General features: G+C 43.1%; 1 protein-coding gene across 4 annotated transcripts in view; it reads right to left on the bottom strand.

Annotated features, from left to right (window-relative positions):
• The window catches only part of KNOP1 (lysine rich nucleolar protein 1), a 69532-nt gene that overhangs the window by 44999 nt on the left and 4508 nt on the right, over window positions 1-20025 (bottom strand). Inside the window, exon 3 of one of the 4 annotated variants that reach the window (XM_033962944.1) lies at window positions 9468-9595. The exons of the other annotated variants lie outside the window; for them this stretch is intronic. Coding sequence (XP_033818835.1) covers window positions 9554-9595 — 42 coding nt within the window. The 3' untranslated portion in view covers window positions 9468-9553. Of the gene's footprint in view, window positions 1-9467; window positions 9596-20025 lie in introns of those variants that run through there. 4 annotated transcript variants of the gene reach the window in all.

Below are 20025 nucleotides of genomic sequence, written 5' to 3'. Positions count from 1 at the left end.
ATTGTAGTTTCTTTCTATACCAATTACTGTAAACCGTGTCAAGCTCTACTTCTGTGGAGATGATGCGGTATACAAACTTACGGTTTAGTTTAGTTTATTCTCCCACCATATTATTCACGGTTTCACCATATTCACGATAGTTTCTAATAGAAAACAGCGAATAACATGAAAAAGTTATTCACGTTTTTTCTGTATTTGCGGTTCTGTTAATCCCCTATCACAGCAGATACAGAGGGAGAAGTGTACAGTTAAGTGCTGTCTCCACCCTCATTCTGCTGCTTTTGGCTTTAGTGGCTAGCCGGGATATTGTCCACGTTAAATGCCGCTGAATATTCCTTCAGGGCTCACTCAGCACTAGGCAAGAACCTTTCTTACTTGCTTAACTGGCCCTGATGTAATTCTTCATAGTACTTGAAGGAAACCCTGTTATCCACAAAAAAGGGCAATTCTAAAAAGGATGAATAGCAGGGATTTGGGAAGAGGGAAGAGCTTCTTTCAGTCAATCCAATTACGTCTTTGGGCTGGGGAGGGCTTCGATGGTTGGGATGGTTTAGATGGGCTGGAGTGAGCTTTGACGGAGACTTCAATAGATGGAACGTAAGCACAGTACCGAGCAGAGATTTGGATTTTTGCCCAGAAATTGCTAAGAAGAAGGAAAAAAAAAATTAAATTGAATCAGGTTGGGCAGATTGGATGGACCATTCAGGTCTTTATCTGCCGTCATCTACTATGTTACTATGTATCTTACCATGTTTTGTTCTTTCCTTTCATAACGACAGTTAAAACAAGCTGGTTGACGTCATGAATAATAAATAGGTCTTCATTAAAGTAAACCCAGTTTCATAAAATGCAAAGCTATTTTTATCTATTAAATTATGCAAATGTGACTAAGTCCTAGAACAAAAACAAACGCACATGGCCATTTCGACATAAAACATCAGTTCATTCTTTATGTCAAAGATCAATTTATTACTCATCCAGTCCTGGCTCTAAAGCTATCAGATGTAAAACTGTGCCCATAAGACCAAGGTTTGATGAGTGTCTGGCAGGAAGTGCCTCAGGGTTGAAGTCACCAAGGATTCTTCACGGTGGTGTAATGTGGGAGAAAATCTTTAATGAAAAGGGCTCTTAATTAGCTTAACTAGGCAGACTAAGTAATGGATCTGATGTTAACCACCTATCCAAGTCAGTAATTTTGCACTGATGTACTAAACGGAATGGTATCCGAGGACAAAAAGTGTTACTTCCCAACAACAGACAAAGGACACAAAATATTCAGTGACAAAAAAAGCTCTTGGGTCAGAAACAAGGCTCTTGTTTTGTTTCACGTATCAAAAATATTTTAAGTAAAGCAATTCATAAGTATCATATTATATTGAATTCAGTTTCATTACCAGTTACTGGTGATTTTGTCAAAACTACCCTGTATGTATGTCTATCTACATTACATATTCTCTTTGTCTCATGGATGCTTCATATCAGCACAGATGCGGAAATAATTATAGCTCTTCAAACCCTGCTATTATTATTATTATATTTTTTTTTTATATTAACTACTGGCAATTACTGCACCCCCCAGCATTCACTGGTGTTTCTTTGTAATGCTCGCACAGTAATTAGCCCCTTGTTCCTCTGTACACTAATAACCCCTCATAGATTCCTATCAAACGAGCAAGATTTCTTGCCAGAATGTTGAGTCTGTAAAATGACTTGAGAGCCTATTAGTAATTGATGCCTTCAAAGCATACCTTTACAATAAAGACGGTCTAATTTTCCACTCAGTTTATTCGAGCTTTTATTTAAAAAATTTTTTGTGTTTCTTTGGAGTTTACGTATGTGTAGATTTAATGGGTTAATGTGTTGCTTTTAAGAACATACGGACGGAGATCCATCAAGCCCAATATCTTGTCTCCGTCGGTAGCCAACCAAGTACCTGGCAAGATCCCAAAGTGTAAAACTGATTTTATGGTGCTTATCGTAGGACTACCTCTGTTCTGTGTTCTTATGGTGTGGTTTTGGAGTTTGTTCGTTTGGTTTTTGTTTTGTCATCAATAAAAAATGATTTGACCTAAAAACCTATTTTTGAAAAATTCAGTAAGTGATGTGATTTATGTATTAAGTTCATAAGAAGGAAGGTTAAGGAGTGGAAAGACTAAAGAACAAGGGGGAAAAAAAATCACGATCTTCATTATATTTTCTGTTTAACCATTGGTATGAAGAGCTTACAGCAAATGGCCAAATGCAGGACACGCTAAAGCGTTCTGCTTTAGTTTTACCCTCCAAATCAAACACAAGTAGGGGTCAGACAGACAGCTTTTCCAACCAGTAAACTTTTATTCACCCTCCGAGGTGATGTAGGTTGTGGCAGCTGCAGGCCACAGTGGCGGCTGTCGGCGTCTGAAGGCCGCCGCGGCTGCAGAGTCCTTTGCCGCCCGCCCCCCCCTTCCCTTCCCGCGGTCCCGACTACGAACTATGATGTCATCAGGGATGTGCCAGAGTAAATCAGGGCAGTAGAAGGGCCTGAAGCAGCGTGTGAAGACTGCTGCACACGCTGCTGGAATCACCAGGTTCGTAGTCGGTACTGTGGGAAGGGGGGGAGGCAGTGTCAGTCTTGAAACTGTACGAAGGCTAAAAGCATAGTAAGCTTCTGGTTATCAGGGCTAAAGAAAGTTTGATAAGAAACTTATCTTAGAATTTATTACCAAATCAGTTACTATTGAACACTTTTTCCACCAATTGTGTTTTGGAATTTATTTTTGTTGTGCAAAGATCTGCAGTGAATTTTGACATTAATAGTGAATAACTCACTCAGCAAAAACATATTTTGCTGCTCATGTCACATTTCCTGATTCATTATTTCATTAATAAAACACTCTTTGACTTGACACGGAGCCGTGTTTTGGGAGTCAAAATATATGTAGTAATCTAATTCTGCCAAAATAGAAGTTCTACACAGATAATCAAATCATCAGCTTCTCAAAGCAACAACATGAAGCACATGGTATGTTTAAAAAATAAATAAATAAAAATTGGGGTAGAGGGAGTATTGGGTGGATGCAAAAATCGGCTACCATTGTAACAGTACTGCTGCACTAACTGGAGAGCATATCCATAATGTAGGAACCTTTAGTGCAGTGTGTTGCAAACGTTTTCCGCCATGGCACACTAAACTCATGTCTACAGGGCCTCTGAGCATGCACAGATGTCAACCAGTAATGTCACACGCATGTACATGATGTCATCATGTCAACATCCACACATGCTCAAAAGGCCCTGTAGATGTGGTCCTGAGCTCAGGGGGGCTTCCAAAACCCGGACAAATCCCTCCGTCACTGGTGGGGGGGGGGGAGGCAGGGAGGCGCCTATGCCGGCAGCGACAGGCTCCTGTTGCGCCGTGGCACACAGTTTGCAATTCACTGCTTTAGTGCTTCCTAAGGAAGGAGGCGCAAATACTCCCACAGTGATTTTTTTTTTTAAATGGCCACATGCTAATGCCAAAATTAGCACAAGAAAAACAAAAAATTGACCCTAAGAAATCCACAGAGAAGAAAATCCAAGAAAAACCAAAAAAACACTGTGGCGTGACAATGTTCCTGAAATGGACTTTATTGAAAATTTCAAAGTTCCAAAAGTGCAATTGAGCAATCCACATAAAAACCTAAAGGACCTAGTCCGCTGGAGGCGTAGGACCCAACACGGTACGTGTTTCGACAAGATAGTCTTCTTCAGGGAGTCCCTGAAAGTCCTATGGTACTAGATACATGGCGTAACAAGTATGTGGAGAATTGTGGGGAAAGCGCTGCTTAAAACCAAAGCAATAAACCCTGAAAAAACCACCTCTTTTTGACAGCCATGCTAGAAATAGGCTTAGCGCACGGGAAAGGCCTGCATAAGGACACGCTAGGCCCATGTTTTTGCACAGCTTAATAAAAGGGCCCCCACATTAAATTAGATTGTAATCTCACTTGGGCAAGCGAAGGTGCTTGAATGCTATATATAAACCACTTTTGACTGTACCACAGAAAGGTGGTATATAAATCGTCTCACAAATAAAAATAAACAAACCTGTATGTACTGTAAATAATGCAGCATTTTATACATACAGTACTGTTTCACTAGTATGGAAAATATTAGACCTAAATTCTAAATCCTATTTAATAGAGGTTGCAGAGGACTGCTTAAAGGTTACAGCTTAAGGGCCATAGCACTCCAAAATCCAACCCTGCTTCCCTGAGCTATTGGCATTGATGTCAGCTAACAGGAACATAAATTCTAAACTCTGGAACATTGCCAAGAGAATGTGGTGAAAGTAATTAGCTTAGCAGGGTTTGATACTACTACTACTTATTACTTATATAGCACTGAAAGGCATAAGCAGCGCTGTACATTTTGACATTTATAGACGGTCTCTGCTCAGAAGAGCTTACAATCTAGGATAGATATGACATATAGGGTTGGGGATGCAGAACTCAAGGTGAGAGGAGTTAGGTTAACTGGGCCTTGAACCCTGCCAGAGACAGAGCCCGCTGTAGGAATTTGGACAGCTTGTTCCAAGCATACGGTGCAGCAAGGTAGAAGGGACGGAGTCTGGAGTTGGCAGCTGAAGAGAAGGGTACAGATAGGAGGGACTTACCAGCTGAGCGGAGCTCATGGGAGGGGGGAGGGATCATAGGGGGGAGATAAGTCAAGAACGATAGTGAGGGGCAGATGAGTGAGTACATTTGTAGGTCAGTAAGAGGAGTTTAAATTGTATTCAGAAACAGATGGGAAGCCAATGAAGTGACTTTAGGAGAGGGGTAACATGAGTAAAGCGGCTCTCCCAGAATATGAGTCATGCAGCTGAATTCTGGACGGATTGGAGGGGAGCGAGATGGCTAAGCAGAAGGCCTGAGAGCAGCGAGTTGTAGTAGTCTAAGCGCGAGGTAATAAGGGCGTGAATAAGCATTTTGGTAGTGTGCTCAGAGAGTAAGGGTTGGATTTTGGTAATACAGAGGAAGAAGCGGCGGGTTTTAGCGATATGTTGTATCTGGGCGGTGAAGGAGAGAGAGGAGTCAAAGATGACCCCAAGATTACGAGCAGACAAAAACAGGAAGGATGAGAGCGTTGTCCACAGAGATGGAGAACAAGAGAAGCAGAGAGGAAGATGAGCAGTTCTGTTTTAGCCATATTCAATTTTAGATGGCGGTGAGACATCCAGGTAGCAACGACGGACAGGCAGGCTGAGCCTCTGGTCTGGGTTTCAGTAGAGATATTTGGCGCAGAGAGGTAGATCTGGGAGTCGTCAGCATAGAGGTGATACTGGAAGCCATGAGGGGAGACCAGCGCTCCAAGGGTTTAAAAAAAGTCCATAGTCCACTATTATGTGTGGTATTTCAGAGTTCGAATATTTGGGAGGTTGAGGTTGGGGATCGTTCAGGGAGGATATTTCCTTCCTACTGGTTCTTGGGTTTGTGAGAATTATTACCTGGTGTCTCTATTTGGCTGTTCCTACTCACTGTGTTCGATGAGGGGGGGTCTCATATCTTGTGGGTGGGGTTTCTTTGGGTGGGTGGGATTGGGTGGGGAGGTGCTGCAGGGGGGTGCATTATGCTTGAAAATTCTTGATGACTGCTGTATATTACGATCCCCAACCTCAACCTCCCAAGTATAAAGCAACCAGCAGGCACACTCGTCAGAGAGCTGTACTCTGATACTCTCCGACAATCAATGAGGGAAGACCCCCCACCCCCCCAGACAAGAAAAACCAACAGCTCCCTCTAATAGATCCCCCCTTATATCTACCCCCCCTTACTTGAGCCAAGCATACCCATAACCCTACCTCCTCATACATACCATCTGCACTCCCCAACCCACAAACACACCATGGGGAGTACCCAAGAGCAAGAAAAAAAAAAGAATCCCCAAGTTAGAATGAATTCAAAACTAAGCTCCGAGCCCTAGGAGACAAAACTGAATATAAGCATCCCAAATCTGCAAAAAAAAAAAAAAAAAAAACCTCTTACGTTTCAAGGTGAGATTGGCGTATCATCAGCCCATGGAAACGATTACGCCAGGCCCAAAAAGCAGGTGCGGTTTCAAAAATAGGTTTTTATGTTTTCTCTTATCTTCCAGTCATTGCCTTGTTACCTTTCTTCTCTACTCCAAGACTTGCACAGCCAATGGCCAGGTATATAACATTACATAACATATCACTTGCAGATCCATGCAGCTAACAATTAAAGAGCAGTTGAACAGAAACAGCGAATTTCCAAAGAACAAATTTATCTTTACAAAGTATCTTTCCAGCTAGGTTTCATAAGAACTTGCTAAATAAATAGGACTTTAATGATTTCCTAAAGTTCATATACGATGCTGATGTATTGAGAAGATTGCGGAAAATTGGATCCCAGATCACTGATTGATAAGCACGAAGTCGATTGAGGTGTCTTTTATAATGGCAACCTCTTACAGAAGGAAAGTCAAACATGGTTGAAATCCTTGATGAATGTCTTGAGACAGGAAAAAGAAAATGTTTCACCAAATAATTGGGGGCAATGCCGTGCAATGCTCTGAAACAAAAACAGCCTAGTTTAATAAAACTCTCTGGCCTCTACTGGAAGCCAATGCAAAATCCTATAAAAAGACGTGACATGTTCTGATTTGTTCAGTCTGAAGATCAGACGAACAGCTGTATTTTGCACTAAGGGTAGGAGGTCAAGATTTTTACGTAAACCTCCTACATGAACAATGTTGCAATAGTCCAAAATACTCAATACCAATGACTGGACCAATAATCTAACAGCATTATCGTTGAAAAATGATTTGATTACCCGGAGCTTCCATAGTGTGAAGAAACATTTCCGAACTAGAATGTCGGCCTGTTTTGTCATCGATACGTTTGAATGAACAATGGTACATAGGATACTGCAGGGGTATTCTGCTACTGTCTCTCAACAGCCACATTTTGTGAGGGGTTTTGACATGTGGATCAACCTAAGTCCTAGAGCACGCCTATAAAACATAATTGATGAATCTTCATTGCAGATATCCTCAAAATCAGCATCCCAGGACTGAAAGTTACTACCTCTACTTTAATGGGTCAAAAGCTAAACTCCATTACAGTCTCTCAGCTAGGATCTCCAAAGGCACAAAGGATGACAGCAGCTTCACAGATGCCATTGCATTCCTCAAAAGCACTGATCTGTTTAGGCCATTCTACTGGGAGATGGAGGGGCGCTGGGATTTTTATTTAAGCTTGAAGGCTAGTTCTAGATGGAGATGTTTGGGAACTAATACAAAAAGAACCTCTAAGCCTATACCGAGGACAGAAAATATCAGAGTACATTAAACTCTCTGGCATGGAAAGTTCACACACAAGTACAATGCATTAACATGTACACAAACATGCCAGCCACACATACTCCTCCTCCTCCTCACCTTTAAAACCAAACTTTCAAACTCTCCGGCTTTCATAGATAAACTTATAATTCCTTACTCCTCTTCTAGATCTTTACGATCTACCTCACAAAATCCTCTGGTAATCTCCTCCGTACGAGAAATTTTTTACGACAGCACTCAAAAATCAATCTTCTCTGTCACAGCCCCGACACTCTGGAACGCAATGCCCAATGAACTCAGATATGAGGCATCCCTAGCATCATTCAAATCCAAACTTAAAACATTCCTATTCCACGACACCCTCGAAATGGATTAACCCTTACCTATCGAATAATGCTAAGAGTCCCCCCCTCCTTTTTTGCTTACTGACCCCTAACTTTTTCCTCTTAAATTTTATTATAACTTTCTTCCCTTCTCCCATTACCCCACTTGTCTCCTGTATGTCTAGTCTGTCTTCTTCCTACTCAAGATTTTAAGCTTAAGTTTCTTTCTTTTGTTTTAACTTTTACTATTTTTTTATCACTGTAAACTGTCTAGATCAGAGGTGCCCAAATGGTCGATCACGATCGACCAGGAGATTGCAAAGGCAATGCGAGTCGATCGCGTTGCCTTTGCGATCTTTTTCTCCCTGCTGCTTCCCCAAGCCAGGCCTGGCGCGTACAAGTGCCGGACTCACAAAATTTCACCTCCGATGTCAATTCTGACGTCAGAGAGAAAGTTCTGAGCCAGCCAATCGCTGCCTTGCTGGCCTGGAACTTCCTCCCCGATGTTAGAATTGATGCCGGAGGTGAAGTTTTGTGAGTCTGGCGCTTGTATGCGCCAGGCCTGGCTCGGGGAAGCAGCAGGGAGAAATTGCGTTGGTGGGGTGGGGGTAAGGAAAGAATCGAGAAGTGGAGAAATCAGCACGATGGCTTGGGGGCCAGGGGGAGAGAGAAAGAAAGGCAGAAATAAAGGGGGGGGCAGAGGACAGAGAAAGAAAGGCAGAAAGAAATATTGGCTTTACAGAAGACTCATGAAATCACCAGACAAAAAGGTAGGAGAAATGATTTTATTTTCAATTTAGTGATCAAAATATGTCCGTTTTGAGAATTTATATCTGCTGTCTATATTTTGCACTATGGCTCCCTTTTACTAAACTGCAATAGCGGTTTTTAGCGCAGGGAGCCTATGAGCATCGAGAGCAGCGCAGGGCATTCAGCGCAGCTTCCTGCGCTAAAAACCGCAGTTTAGTAAAAGGGGAGGGGGTATATTTGTCTATTTTTGTATAGTTGTTACTGAGGTGACATTGCATATTTTAAAGTCATCTGCCTTGACCTCTTTGAAAAAAATCCCCGAATATACAGTAAATGAAAATTAATATTTTTTCTATGTACAGTGTGCTTTGTGTTTTTTAAAAAATTTTATTGTTGGTAATCATTTTAAAAGTAGCTCGCAAGCCAAAAAGGTGTGGGCACCCCTGGTCTAGATACCTGTATGGATGGTATAACAAAAAATTAATAAACTTGGATAGATAAAACAAAGACAAACATGCACACAGAGAGATTGGAAAGAATTCCACAAGACATGCTCTGAATGTTTTCCCCACTTGTCAAAATGGAGGAAAAAATATTAGCTACAGAAAACTGGTTGACAGAGACAGTACCGGTAGCAGTTTATTTTTTCTGATAAGATGGCTCGATGATTGGAGTACAATTTTCACAAAGCCATTGCTGACACCTTTCGCAGTGCAAGATGGCTTTCTCCTTTATTGAATCACGCTTGTTCATATCTGTGCTCCTTGCACATTTGAGGGGAAAAGATAAGCCTTCATTTCGTTAGAGGACCGAGTAAAAGAGATGCCTTTGTCTCAAATGAAGTTAGCTAGTAAAGGGAATTTCAGCAAAGGATGGTCTTCCAACAGAGGAAGTACCGATATGTTTGTGCCTGCCTGTATCCCTGTCAGTTTAATATGGCTCTCTCTGAGCTGTCATACTAATACAAGAAAACAAAACATAGGCAACCATCTTGACTTTTCCTCTTGATTCTTCTAGTTGGGCCTTTAAAAAAGCCATGCACTGCTACACTTCTCAGGCAAGTATTGCTTAAGGCCAGCTGACTCCATTTATCAAGCATGTGGAGTGCGGTGAGCTCCGCATCATTAACTTCCTAGATTATAAAGAACAGAGTCACTAACAAATCAGGACAGCCGGCATACATCTGGAGGTGAAACAGGATGTTCCTGGTCAAGAGAAAACGCATCTTTGGTTACATTCTTTCTTTCCTCATCTTCTCCTCTACCTTTTTACCTAAATGTGTCGTATGTCTAAGATTGTTGTTAGTATGTCAACCCAGTGGCGTAGCGAGGGTAAGCGGTGTCCAGGGCGGTGGCGCCGCTTCCCCCGTACCTTTTTAAATTCAATGCAAGCAACCCCAACTTACTGCCCATGTCAGCTTCGGAGCTCTCTCTGACGTCACTTTCTAGGCGTGGGTCCCGGAAGTGACGTCGAAGAGATAGGCAGCCAGTTGGTGGCTGCTCGCGCCAAAGTTAGAAAGGTACGGGGGAAGGGGTGCGTGCGTGGCAGGGGAAGGAGTGGGAAGGGGGGCGCGGAGAAGGAGGAGGGGTGGCCACGCCCCAAGCAAGATGGCACCCGGGGCGGACCGCCCCCTCACTCCCCACTACGCCACTGTGTCAACTTTTTTTTTTTTTCTTATTTATGCAACTCCTATTCCCGTTTTTAAAATTGTAAACCACTTGGGTTTATGATGAGCTAAATAAACTCGAAACTTAAACTTCACATCCAAATGTACTAAGATGGAGGAAACAAAGACAGCCATACCTCCAAAATATCGTGGCATGCCCTCTTTAAGGGGCAATACTGTGTCTCAAACAGCTAATGACAAGAATTAAAGCTGAGCACCGTTGCTTTCACTGTGTGAGCTTGTGGATTGCTCTGCCTGCGTCTCCTGAGACTCAACTAATTTGTTCTACAGCCTGGTCTCACATCTGCAATCAGAGTGGAGCCCGGGAAGACATGCTGGGCATACTGAAAAGTGCCAGCCAGGCTGCCATCAGAGGCTGCTCTCACGCACTCATCTAATTTAGAAAGCAATTCACGTTCAAGAATACAACCTTCCTTTTGCCAGTTTCCCTACTGATTCCCTTTTGGAAAAGGAAAGAGGATGTGATTTGATATACTGCTTTTCTGTCCTTACAATGAAAGTGGTTACGGGTATTTATTTTGTACCTGGGGCAACGGAGGGTTAAGTGACTTCCCCAGAGTCACATGGAGCTGCAGTGGGAATCGAACCCAGTTTCCCAGGATCTCAGGCTGCTGCACTAACCAATAGAGAACATAAGAATAGCCTTATTGGGTCAGACCAATGGTCCATCAAGCCCAGTAGCTCATTTTCATGGTGGCCAATCCAGGTCCCTAGTACCTGGCCAAAACCCAAAGAGTAGCAACATTCCAGCATCTCAAAGAATAGCAAGATTCCAGAACCCCAATGAGAGCAACATTCCAGAGCTGAGTTTCTGATGTCATAATGCCTCATCCCACAGTGCCTCAGAGCCAACCTCATCAGTGTTACAATGGCTTGATTTTCCTATACTTGGCACACATAAGAGCATAAGAACAGCCATTCTGGGTCAGATCAATGGTCCATCAAGCCCAGTAGCCTGTTCTCATGGTGGCCAAGCTAGGTCAGTCGTACCTGGCTAAAACCCAAGGAGTAGCAACATTTCATTATCTCAGAGTAAGCAAGATTCTGGAACCCCAAATAGTAGCAACATTCCATACAGAATTCCCAAAGAGTAGCAACATTCCATGCTACCGATCCAAGGCAAGCAGAGGCTTCCCCCATGTCTTTCTCAATAACAGACTATGGACTTTTCCTCCAGAAAATTGTCCAACCCTTTCTTAAAACCAGTTACGCTATCCGCTCTTATCATAACCGCTTTCCAAAGGGGAAAAGAACCACAACGACGGCACTCAACTTCAAAAAAGGAAATTATGATGCCATGAGAAAAATGGTGGGAAAGAAGCTCAAAGGCAACATAGGGAAGACGGAATCCGTAGAAAAAGCCTGGACCTTACTCAAGGAGACTGTGTACGAAGCACAAAGCATATGCATCCCCAAGTTCAGAAAAGGGTGCAAAAAAAATAGAACAAAAAACCCAGTGTGGATAACAAGTGCAGTGAAGAAGGCGATAAGCGACAAGAAAGCATCGTTCAGAAAATGGAAAAAAGACCAAACAGAGGAGAACCAAAAAAGGCACAAAGAACACCAGAAAGAGTGTCACCGAGTGATTAGAAAAGCAAAAAGAGAATACGAAGAGAGACTGGCAAAGGAAGCAACAAACTTCAAGTCGTTCTTCAAATACGTGAAGGGGAAGCAACCGGCGAGAGAAGAAGTGGGACCATTGGACGATGGAGACCGAAAGGGAGTTGTAAAAGAAGAGAAAGAGATAGCTGACAGGTTAAATGAGTTCTTCACGTCAGTCTTCACGATGGAGAATATAACCAACATTCCAGAACCCGAGGAGATCGTAATAGGAGACCAAGAAGATAAGCTGGTCGATTTAGAGGTAAGCCAAGAGGATGTACTCAAGCAGATTGACAGACTAAAGAGCGACAAATCGCCGGGTCCGGATGGCATTCACCCAAGGGTACTCAAGGAACTAAAAGACGTAATAGCGGAGCCACTTCGACAGATATGCAACCTATCCTTAAAAACCGGAGATCCCGGAGGATTGGAAAATAGCAAATGTCACGCCCATCTTCAAAAAGGGCGCAAGGGGGGACCCGGGAAACTACAGGCCGGTGAGCCTGACCTCAGTCCCGGGAAAGATGATGGAGGCACTGATTAAAGACGGCATCTGTGAGCACATCGAAAAAAATGGGCAGCTAAAACCAAGTCAACATGGCTTCTGTAAGGGTAGGTCATGCCTCACAAACTTATTGTACTTCTTTGAGGGAGTGAACAGCCAGGTGGATAAAGGGGAATCTATAGACATCATTTACCTTGACTTCCAAAAAGCCTTCGACAAGGTGCCACACGAGAGACTGCTTAAAAAGATATGGAACCACGGGGTACAAGGGGAGGTCCACCGATGGATCAAAAACTGGCTGTCAAACAGGAAGCAGAGGGTTGGCGTAAAGGGCCACTACTCAGACTGGAAAGGGGTCACGAGCGGAGTTCCGCAGGGGTCGGTGCTGGGACCGCTCTTGTTCAATATCTACATAAATGACCTAGAGGCGGGAACTAAGTGTGAAGTCATTAAATTTGCAGATGACACCAAACTATACAGCAGGGCTCAAACCAAGGAAGACTGCGAGGATCTCCAAAAGGATCTAACGCAGCTGGAAAAGTGGGCCGAAAAATGGCAGATGAGCTTCAACGTGGGGAAATGCAAGGTCATGCACGTGGGGAAAAAGAACCCGATGTTCACATACAAAATGGGGGGAACACCACTAGGGGTTAGTAACCTGGAGAGAGACCTGGGAGTGATGGTAGACGCAACACTGAAGGCATCGGCGCAATGCGCCACAGCCTCTAGGAAAGCAAACAGAATGCTGGGTATCATTAAGAAGGGTATTACAACCAGGACGAAGGAAGTTATCATGCCGCTGTATCGTGCAATGGTACGTACGGCCGCATCTGGAGTACTGTGTCCAGTACTGGTCGCCGTACCTCAAGAAAGACATGGCGGTACTTGAGGGAGTACAAAGAAGAGCAACCAAACTGATAAGGGGAATGGAAAATCTCCCATATACTGACAGATTGAAGCAGTTGGGACTTTTCTCCCTGGAGAAGCGAAGACTTAGAGGAGACATGATAGAAACCTTCAAGATCCTGAAGGGCATAGAAAAAGTAGACAGGGACAGATTTTTCAAACTAAGGGGCACCACAAGCACAAGGGGGCATTGGGGGAAATTGAAAGGGGACAGGTTTAGAACAAACGCTAGGAAGTACTTTTTCACTCAGAGGGTGGTAGATACATGGAACGCGCTCCCAGAGGCTGTTGTAGACAAGAAAACACTAAATGGTTTCAAAGAAGGTTTGGATAGATTCCTAGAAGAAAAAGGGATTGGGGGGTATAGATAGGTATAGACCATTGCTCAGTCAATGGGCCTGATGGGCCGCCGCGGGAGCGGACCGCTGAGCAGGATGGACCTATGGTCTGCCTCAGCGGAGGCAACTTCTTATGTTCTTAACTATTCTCCGAGTGAAAAAATATTTCCTCCTATTGGTTTTACAAGTATTTCCCTGTAACTTCGAGTGTCCCCTAGTCTTTGTAATTTTTGACGTTATGAAAAATCAATCCACTTGTACCCGTTCTACTCCACTCCGGATTTTGTCGACTTCAATCATATCTCCCCCTCCGCCATCTCTTTTCCAAGCTGAAGAGCCCTAATCTTTTTAGTCTTTCCTCATACAAGAGGAGTTTCATCCCTTTTATCATCTTGGTTGCTCTTCTTTGAACCCTCTCCAGCGCCACTACATCCTTCCCGAGACAAGGAGACCAGAACCGAACGCAACACTCCAGATGAGATTGCATCATGGAGCAACACAGGGGCACAACACCCCTTGTCCTGTCAACCATCCCCTCCCCAATAGAGCTTGCTTTCTCATCTAAAATTAAAAAAACCTAAATGTACAAAAGCCCAATTCAAACAAAGCCACAAAACAGCTTTCATACAAAAGCCAGAAAAAGTAATAAACTTTAGGAATGTTGCACCAACACACAACCAAATGGAAGCACAGGTACAAGATTCATTTATCCAAAATTCCAAAAAACGAAATTTGTTGCAAATCAGAAGTAGTCAATTTCCTCAACAAATTCTACAAAAAATACAGCCATGCCTCCTGTGACCTCAACCATTGCCCCTCATATCTCCTTACCACCTCTAGTGTAAAATTCCGCACCATAATTCTACAATGGATTCAATTCACGCTCACAGAAGGCACATTCCCTGCTGACCTCAGCGAAATCGTCATCACCCCAATCCAAAAAGACCCAAAAGCACCACAAAACCACCCATCTAACTTTAGACCTATAGCCTCAATTCCGCTATATGTCAAAATTATAGAAGGCCTAGTAGCCAAACTCCTCTCCAATTACATAGATGACCACAACCTACTCCACCCCATGCAATCAGGCTTCAGAACAAACTTCAGTACAGAGACACTACTAGGCTCCCTTATGGATACTGTCAGACAACACCTTAGTACAGGAAAAAAAATGCTTCTCATACAACTGGACCTAACTGCAGCATTCGACTTAGTGGATCACAACATCCTTCTACAGATCTTAGACGCAATAGGCATCTCAGATAAAGTATACTCATGGTTTGAAGGATTCCTAAAACTCAGAACCTACAGTGTAAAATCAAACAAAGAAAAGTCAGAATCCTGGTCAAACCCCTGCGGCGTACCACAAGGATCCCCACTATCCCCTACCCTCTTCAATCTCTACACTGCTTCTCTAGGAACGCATCTGGACAATCTGGGCATAACCACCTATAGTTATGCTGATGACATCACCATCCTCATCCCATATGATCATTCTAAACCTACCATGACAGACAAACTTCACCAAACACTTGAAACAGTCACAACCTGGATGAAAAATCACAAACTTAAACTCAACCAAGACAAAACCAAATTCATCCTTCTCGAAAATGACAAGGTCCAAACCACAACCAACTTAGAAATAAACGCAATCAAATATCCAATCCAAACCACCATAAAACTACTTGGCATGACCATAGACAGATGCTGCACTATGCAACCGCAAATAAATAAAACAATTCAGAAATCATTCGCAGTCATGAGAAATCTGAGACAAGTCCGAAAATTCTTTGAAAGAACACAATTCCAACTTATAGTACAATCCCTAATACTAGGTATATTGGACTACTGCAACATCCTCTTCCTTCCTTGCCCTGTAACCACGATTAAACAACTCCAAACAATCCAAAATACAGCTTTGAGACTCATCTACTCATTGAGAAAACATGACCACATCACTGAAGCCTTCATCAACTCACATTGGCTTCCAATCCAAGAAAGAATCCAATTCAAATTCTACTGCATACTATTTAAAACCCTACACGGAGACAGCCCATCATACTTGAATAATCGCCTCATCCAAGCACCCACTACCAGACACAGAAAAACACACTCCCCATTCATACCCCCCCCAATCAAGGAAGTAAAAAGAAAAAAACTACACGACGGCCTCCTAGCCACTCAAGCCGCAAGGCTGGACAACCAGATCTCCAACCTTCTGATGACCACCCCAGACTATAGGACGTTCAGAAAAGAAATAAAAACCACACTTTTCAAGAAATTCCTGAAGCAGCAATAACATCACGACCTCTTAGTAACTCTAAAACCGACATCTGATCTACCCATTACTGCACTAACAACAAAATAACCTCCACTATGACCAACTATTAATTATTTTACAAACCACCTCACCCTCAACAACCCGTTAATGTTTATAAAATCTACAACTTACCTCTCTAGCCAATCATTGTAACTCTGTATTTTTAAATTAACCTTTTGTAATCCGCCTTGAACCGCAAGGTAATGGCGGAATAGAAATCCCTAATGTAATGTAATGTAATGTAATATATGCTGAAACCAAAGCAGGCTTATAAATAATGATGTAAAATTTTTAAACTGTGTTGAATTCGGAATAATATCAGCACTCATCAATATCCAAAACCAAATCCCGAATATCGGCAAGGTAATAAACACTTTAATATTCATAAAGGCCTCAGCCCCACCACTCCACCGCTATATATGACTTGATAACGGGAAGAATTACATGGTTCTCATCACCACCATATACGACTTAAAGAAACAGAAAGATAAGTTGTTGAAGTTTTACACACAGTGAGAATGATGATCAGAAACGAATGAAAACCAGAAAAACATTGCATGGGGCAAAAAAATGAATATTTAGATTGCGTGCTGATTGAGTGGGTTCGACAAAGAAGCCATTAACACGTGCCATTGACTGGTTTGATGGTAATGAAGCAAAACTAAAAAATACCACGAAGAACTGAACATTGACAGCGAACGTGAATATTCAGAAGATATTGTTCCAGTACCATAGTTTGGAACAAGTTTGTGTTTGAAAAACAGTGAAATCTTGGTTTGTGAGCATAATTCGTTCCAGAAGCATGCTTGTAATCCAAAGCACTCGTATATCAAAGCAAATTTCCCCATAGGAAATAATAAAAACTCAAGACGATTCGTTCCACAACCCAAAAAACTTTAATATAAAATACTATACGTACTTGTATTTGCAAGACCTCGCTCATTTAGAACAGTCACTATATTTCCGCAGCGTCAGAGAGAGAAGAACCATCGGCTCAGTTGTAATGTGTGTATACTGTATGTACTTGTATTGCAAGACATTGCTTGTATATCAAGTTAAAATTTAGTCAAATGTTTTGCTTTGTCTTGCAAAACACTTGCAAACCAGGTTACTTGCAATCCAAGGTTTTACTGTATTTAATGTTTGACTTATTTTGAAATAAAAAAAGGTTTGGTGGCAATTTTATGGTCTTATGGTCTGTCTTTTTCTGACTTAATATTAACATTACCATTCTGAAAATTGAAAAGTTCCGAAAACCGAAATATGCCTGGTCCCAAGGAATTTGGATAAAGGATCTTGTACCTGTACTGAAAAAGGGGTCATTTTTATACAGCTTTTTGCACATCTAAAGCATGTTTTACATGCAGAAAACAGCACTTATAAAGCCTATTTTTATTCAAGCTGCACGTAGGCATTCCCAGGGGTATGGTGGGGAGCGTGACTTTTGCACCCATGACTTTTGGGCGCCCATATAGACTGCTTCAAAGAATTTGCCCCTCCCCCCCACTCACCGGGATCTGAGCCAGGGGCTGTTCAGGCTGGCAGAGTGCTGCAGGCGGAGTGGTCCATGGAGCATAAGAGAGATCATAGCTGCCCCTGTGAGGGGGGGACACTGCCTGAGTCATCTCCTGGGGCAATTATTCTTTCCTTTTTGCTGAGCACTGCAGCATCATTGCCCCTACCTGCCTAGACAGTGCCCAGCTCAGATTCTGCTGAGTGTTGGAGGTGGAATTTTTAAACAACTCCCGTTTGGGTGCCTAGAGGTCGGACGCCAATGTGTATAGGTGTCCAAAGGGGGCGCGCCTATTCCCATGCAGTCAAAAGTGGCTGCCCAAAAATCTTACTTTGGTATAGTGCAGGCAGAGCTGGGGCACAGCTGCAGTTTGTATATGTATGTGCACACAATTATTCCTTCAGAGCGAGAATAACTTTGTGTGAGACCATTTTTGCTTTACTGAGGGTAACTGTAGGACACAAATAGCAAAAAATTGAAAAAAAACAAACAAACCTGGAAAGGAAACCTTGCAAAGGGACAAAACTGAAAAACAACGGAGCAGGAGCCCTGCTCCCTTGTTTTTTCAGGCAATTGTAGGAGCCTATTTATAAAGATACATAGGCACTTATGTGCTATTCTGGAGCTTTTGCAAAAGTGCTCCTACTCCTGGGGTTCAAACCTACGCTGTTCCTTGTGACCCTGGGCAAATCATTTAATCCCCCAATCCCCCATTCCCCTCCCACTGCATCCCAAGATGCATTGGGAGGGGAAAGCCCAATCATTGCAGCACATAGCCCTGTAGGCAGGAGGGAGAGATCTTCCCTTCTGCCGCTTGCTCTTCCAAAGGCCGGGGGTTCCGGGGAATGTGTGTGTGTGTGGGGGGGGAGATGTCGGGGGAAGTACGGGATATCAGGGGGATGTCGGGATGTGAGGGGGAGGGGTGTAGGGCTCCGTGGCTCAGCTGATCCTGGAAGGGGGAATCCCCATCAGCTGAGCCACCAGGAAGCCCCTAAAAATGGGGATTTCTTCTGCCGCGATCAAACAAGGTAGTTGGTGAGTATGTCTACAAAACTTGCTTTTGTACATTTTTCACGTGGATGTTTTTATTCTGAAAATGGGCAAATAAAGATAGACGTCCTAAGGACCAAAACTTATACCTTGCTCATTTTCAAAAATAAAAGATAGACATTTAGCAGCTTTGAAAATGGACATTTTTCCTGCTGGGTTTGTGGATGTTTTGCACAAAACGTCCAACCCCAGACTTAGGCACATTTTTGATTATGCCCCTCCATGTAGTGTACAATACAATATTTTACACACATGCAACCAAAAGTAGTAGCATTAGTATAAGTTCAAATTTGGGGGCCCTAAGTACCTTCTGCCAAGTATCAGCTGCCCCTGCAATGTATTTCAGCTAGCAGGAGGCAGCAGAATGTAGCAACATGGTACTTACATATTGATGCTGCCTGTGGACCTCCTCAAAACTACACTTCTCCCTTCATATTCGTGACTTCAGCACTCACGACTTAGGTTATTTGTGGATTTTGTCTTAATGGCTCCACCCCCAAAATTATGTCATCTTGAAGTGCCGAGAAAGTTCAGCGCACTTTTTTCCCCAGTGTGGTTGGGTAAACGGCAGCGTCGGAGAAAAGTGTGCAGAGAGAAATTTTAGTACTTGCTTCAGCTTGAATTCTATTTCTAAGGTGTATAGTACAATGCAAGAACTGCAATACCTAGCTTGTTTTTAAAGCAATCGCAAATAACGACGATAAGTTTTATTCGCGATTTCATGGTATTCATGGGGTTACACCAAAAATCCACGAACAGAAAAAAGTTATTTGCGTTTTTCGGTATTCACAGGTATTCATTGCCAGAGGTTGTGGTAAGAGCGGATAGTGTAGCTGGTTTTAAGAAAGGTTTGGACAATTTCCTGGAGGAAAAGTCCATAGTCTGTTATTCAGAAAGACATGGGGTTAGCCTCTGTTTGCCCTGGATCGGTGGCATGGAATGTTGCTACTCCTTGGGTTTTGGCCAGGTACTGGGGACCTGGTTTGGCCACCATGGGAATGGGCTGCTGGGCTTGATGGACCAATGGTCTGACCCAGTAAGACTAGTCTTATGTTCTTATGTCTTTGAATGTATCCTCCCCCCCAAATATGGAGGGAGAAGTGTAGTGTCAACAAAACTGACCACCATTCTGGGCAGCTAGAGAAGCACAAGTGGTATCATCTCCTTCTGCCTGAGACCAAGTCTCTTGATAACAGCTGAATGATTTTATTTAGACTATTCTCTGCCTGTCTGGGGCAGTTTGGCCCTGATTATAAATAGCATCTAACTCCTATGCACTGTTTGGCAAAGTTGTCAATCAACTGCTAGGCGCCGTTTATAGAACTGCGTGCGGTGGTGCCTAATTGTTCTTAGAGGCTGGTAGGCTTTAAGGGGCTGATTCTATAAGTGGTGCCTGAAACAGCAGGTGCCTAGAAATATGGTGTCTGCTGCATATCAATCACGTTCAGGCGCTATTTAGAGAATCGCAGCTACTGGCGCCTAAAAATAAATTTTGGCACTGGTAATGGAATTTAAAGGCCTACATTTCCGGCATCTAGGTTCATCATAGAATTGTGGCTAGCAGTGCATAGCGACATCTAAGGCCAACTACGCCCCTAAACATACCTTAGGCGTGCGGCATTGCTAAGTGATGTCCAAGGCCAATTACACCCCTAAACATACCTTATGCGCGCAGCATTGCTAAGCGACGTCTAAGGCCAACTACGCCCCTAAA

This window comes from Geotrypetes seraphini, chromosome 11 (genome assembly GCF_902459505.1).
Source record: "Geotrypetes seraphini chromosome 11, aGeoSer1.1, whole genome shotgun sequence".
In the NCBI taxonomy this organism is placed as follows: domain Eukaryota; kingdom Metazoa; phylum Chordata; class Amphibia; order Gymnophiona; family Dermophiidae; genus Geotrypetes; species Geotrypetes seraphini.
The sequence above is the reverse complement of the archived record's forward strand: the minus strand, read 5'-3'. Positions and strand labels throughout refer to the sequence as shown.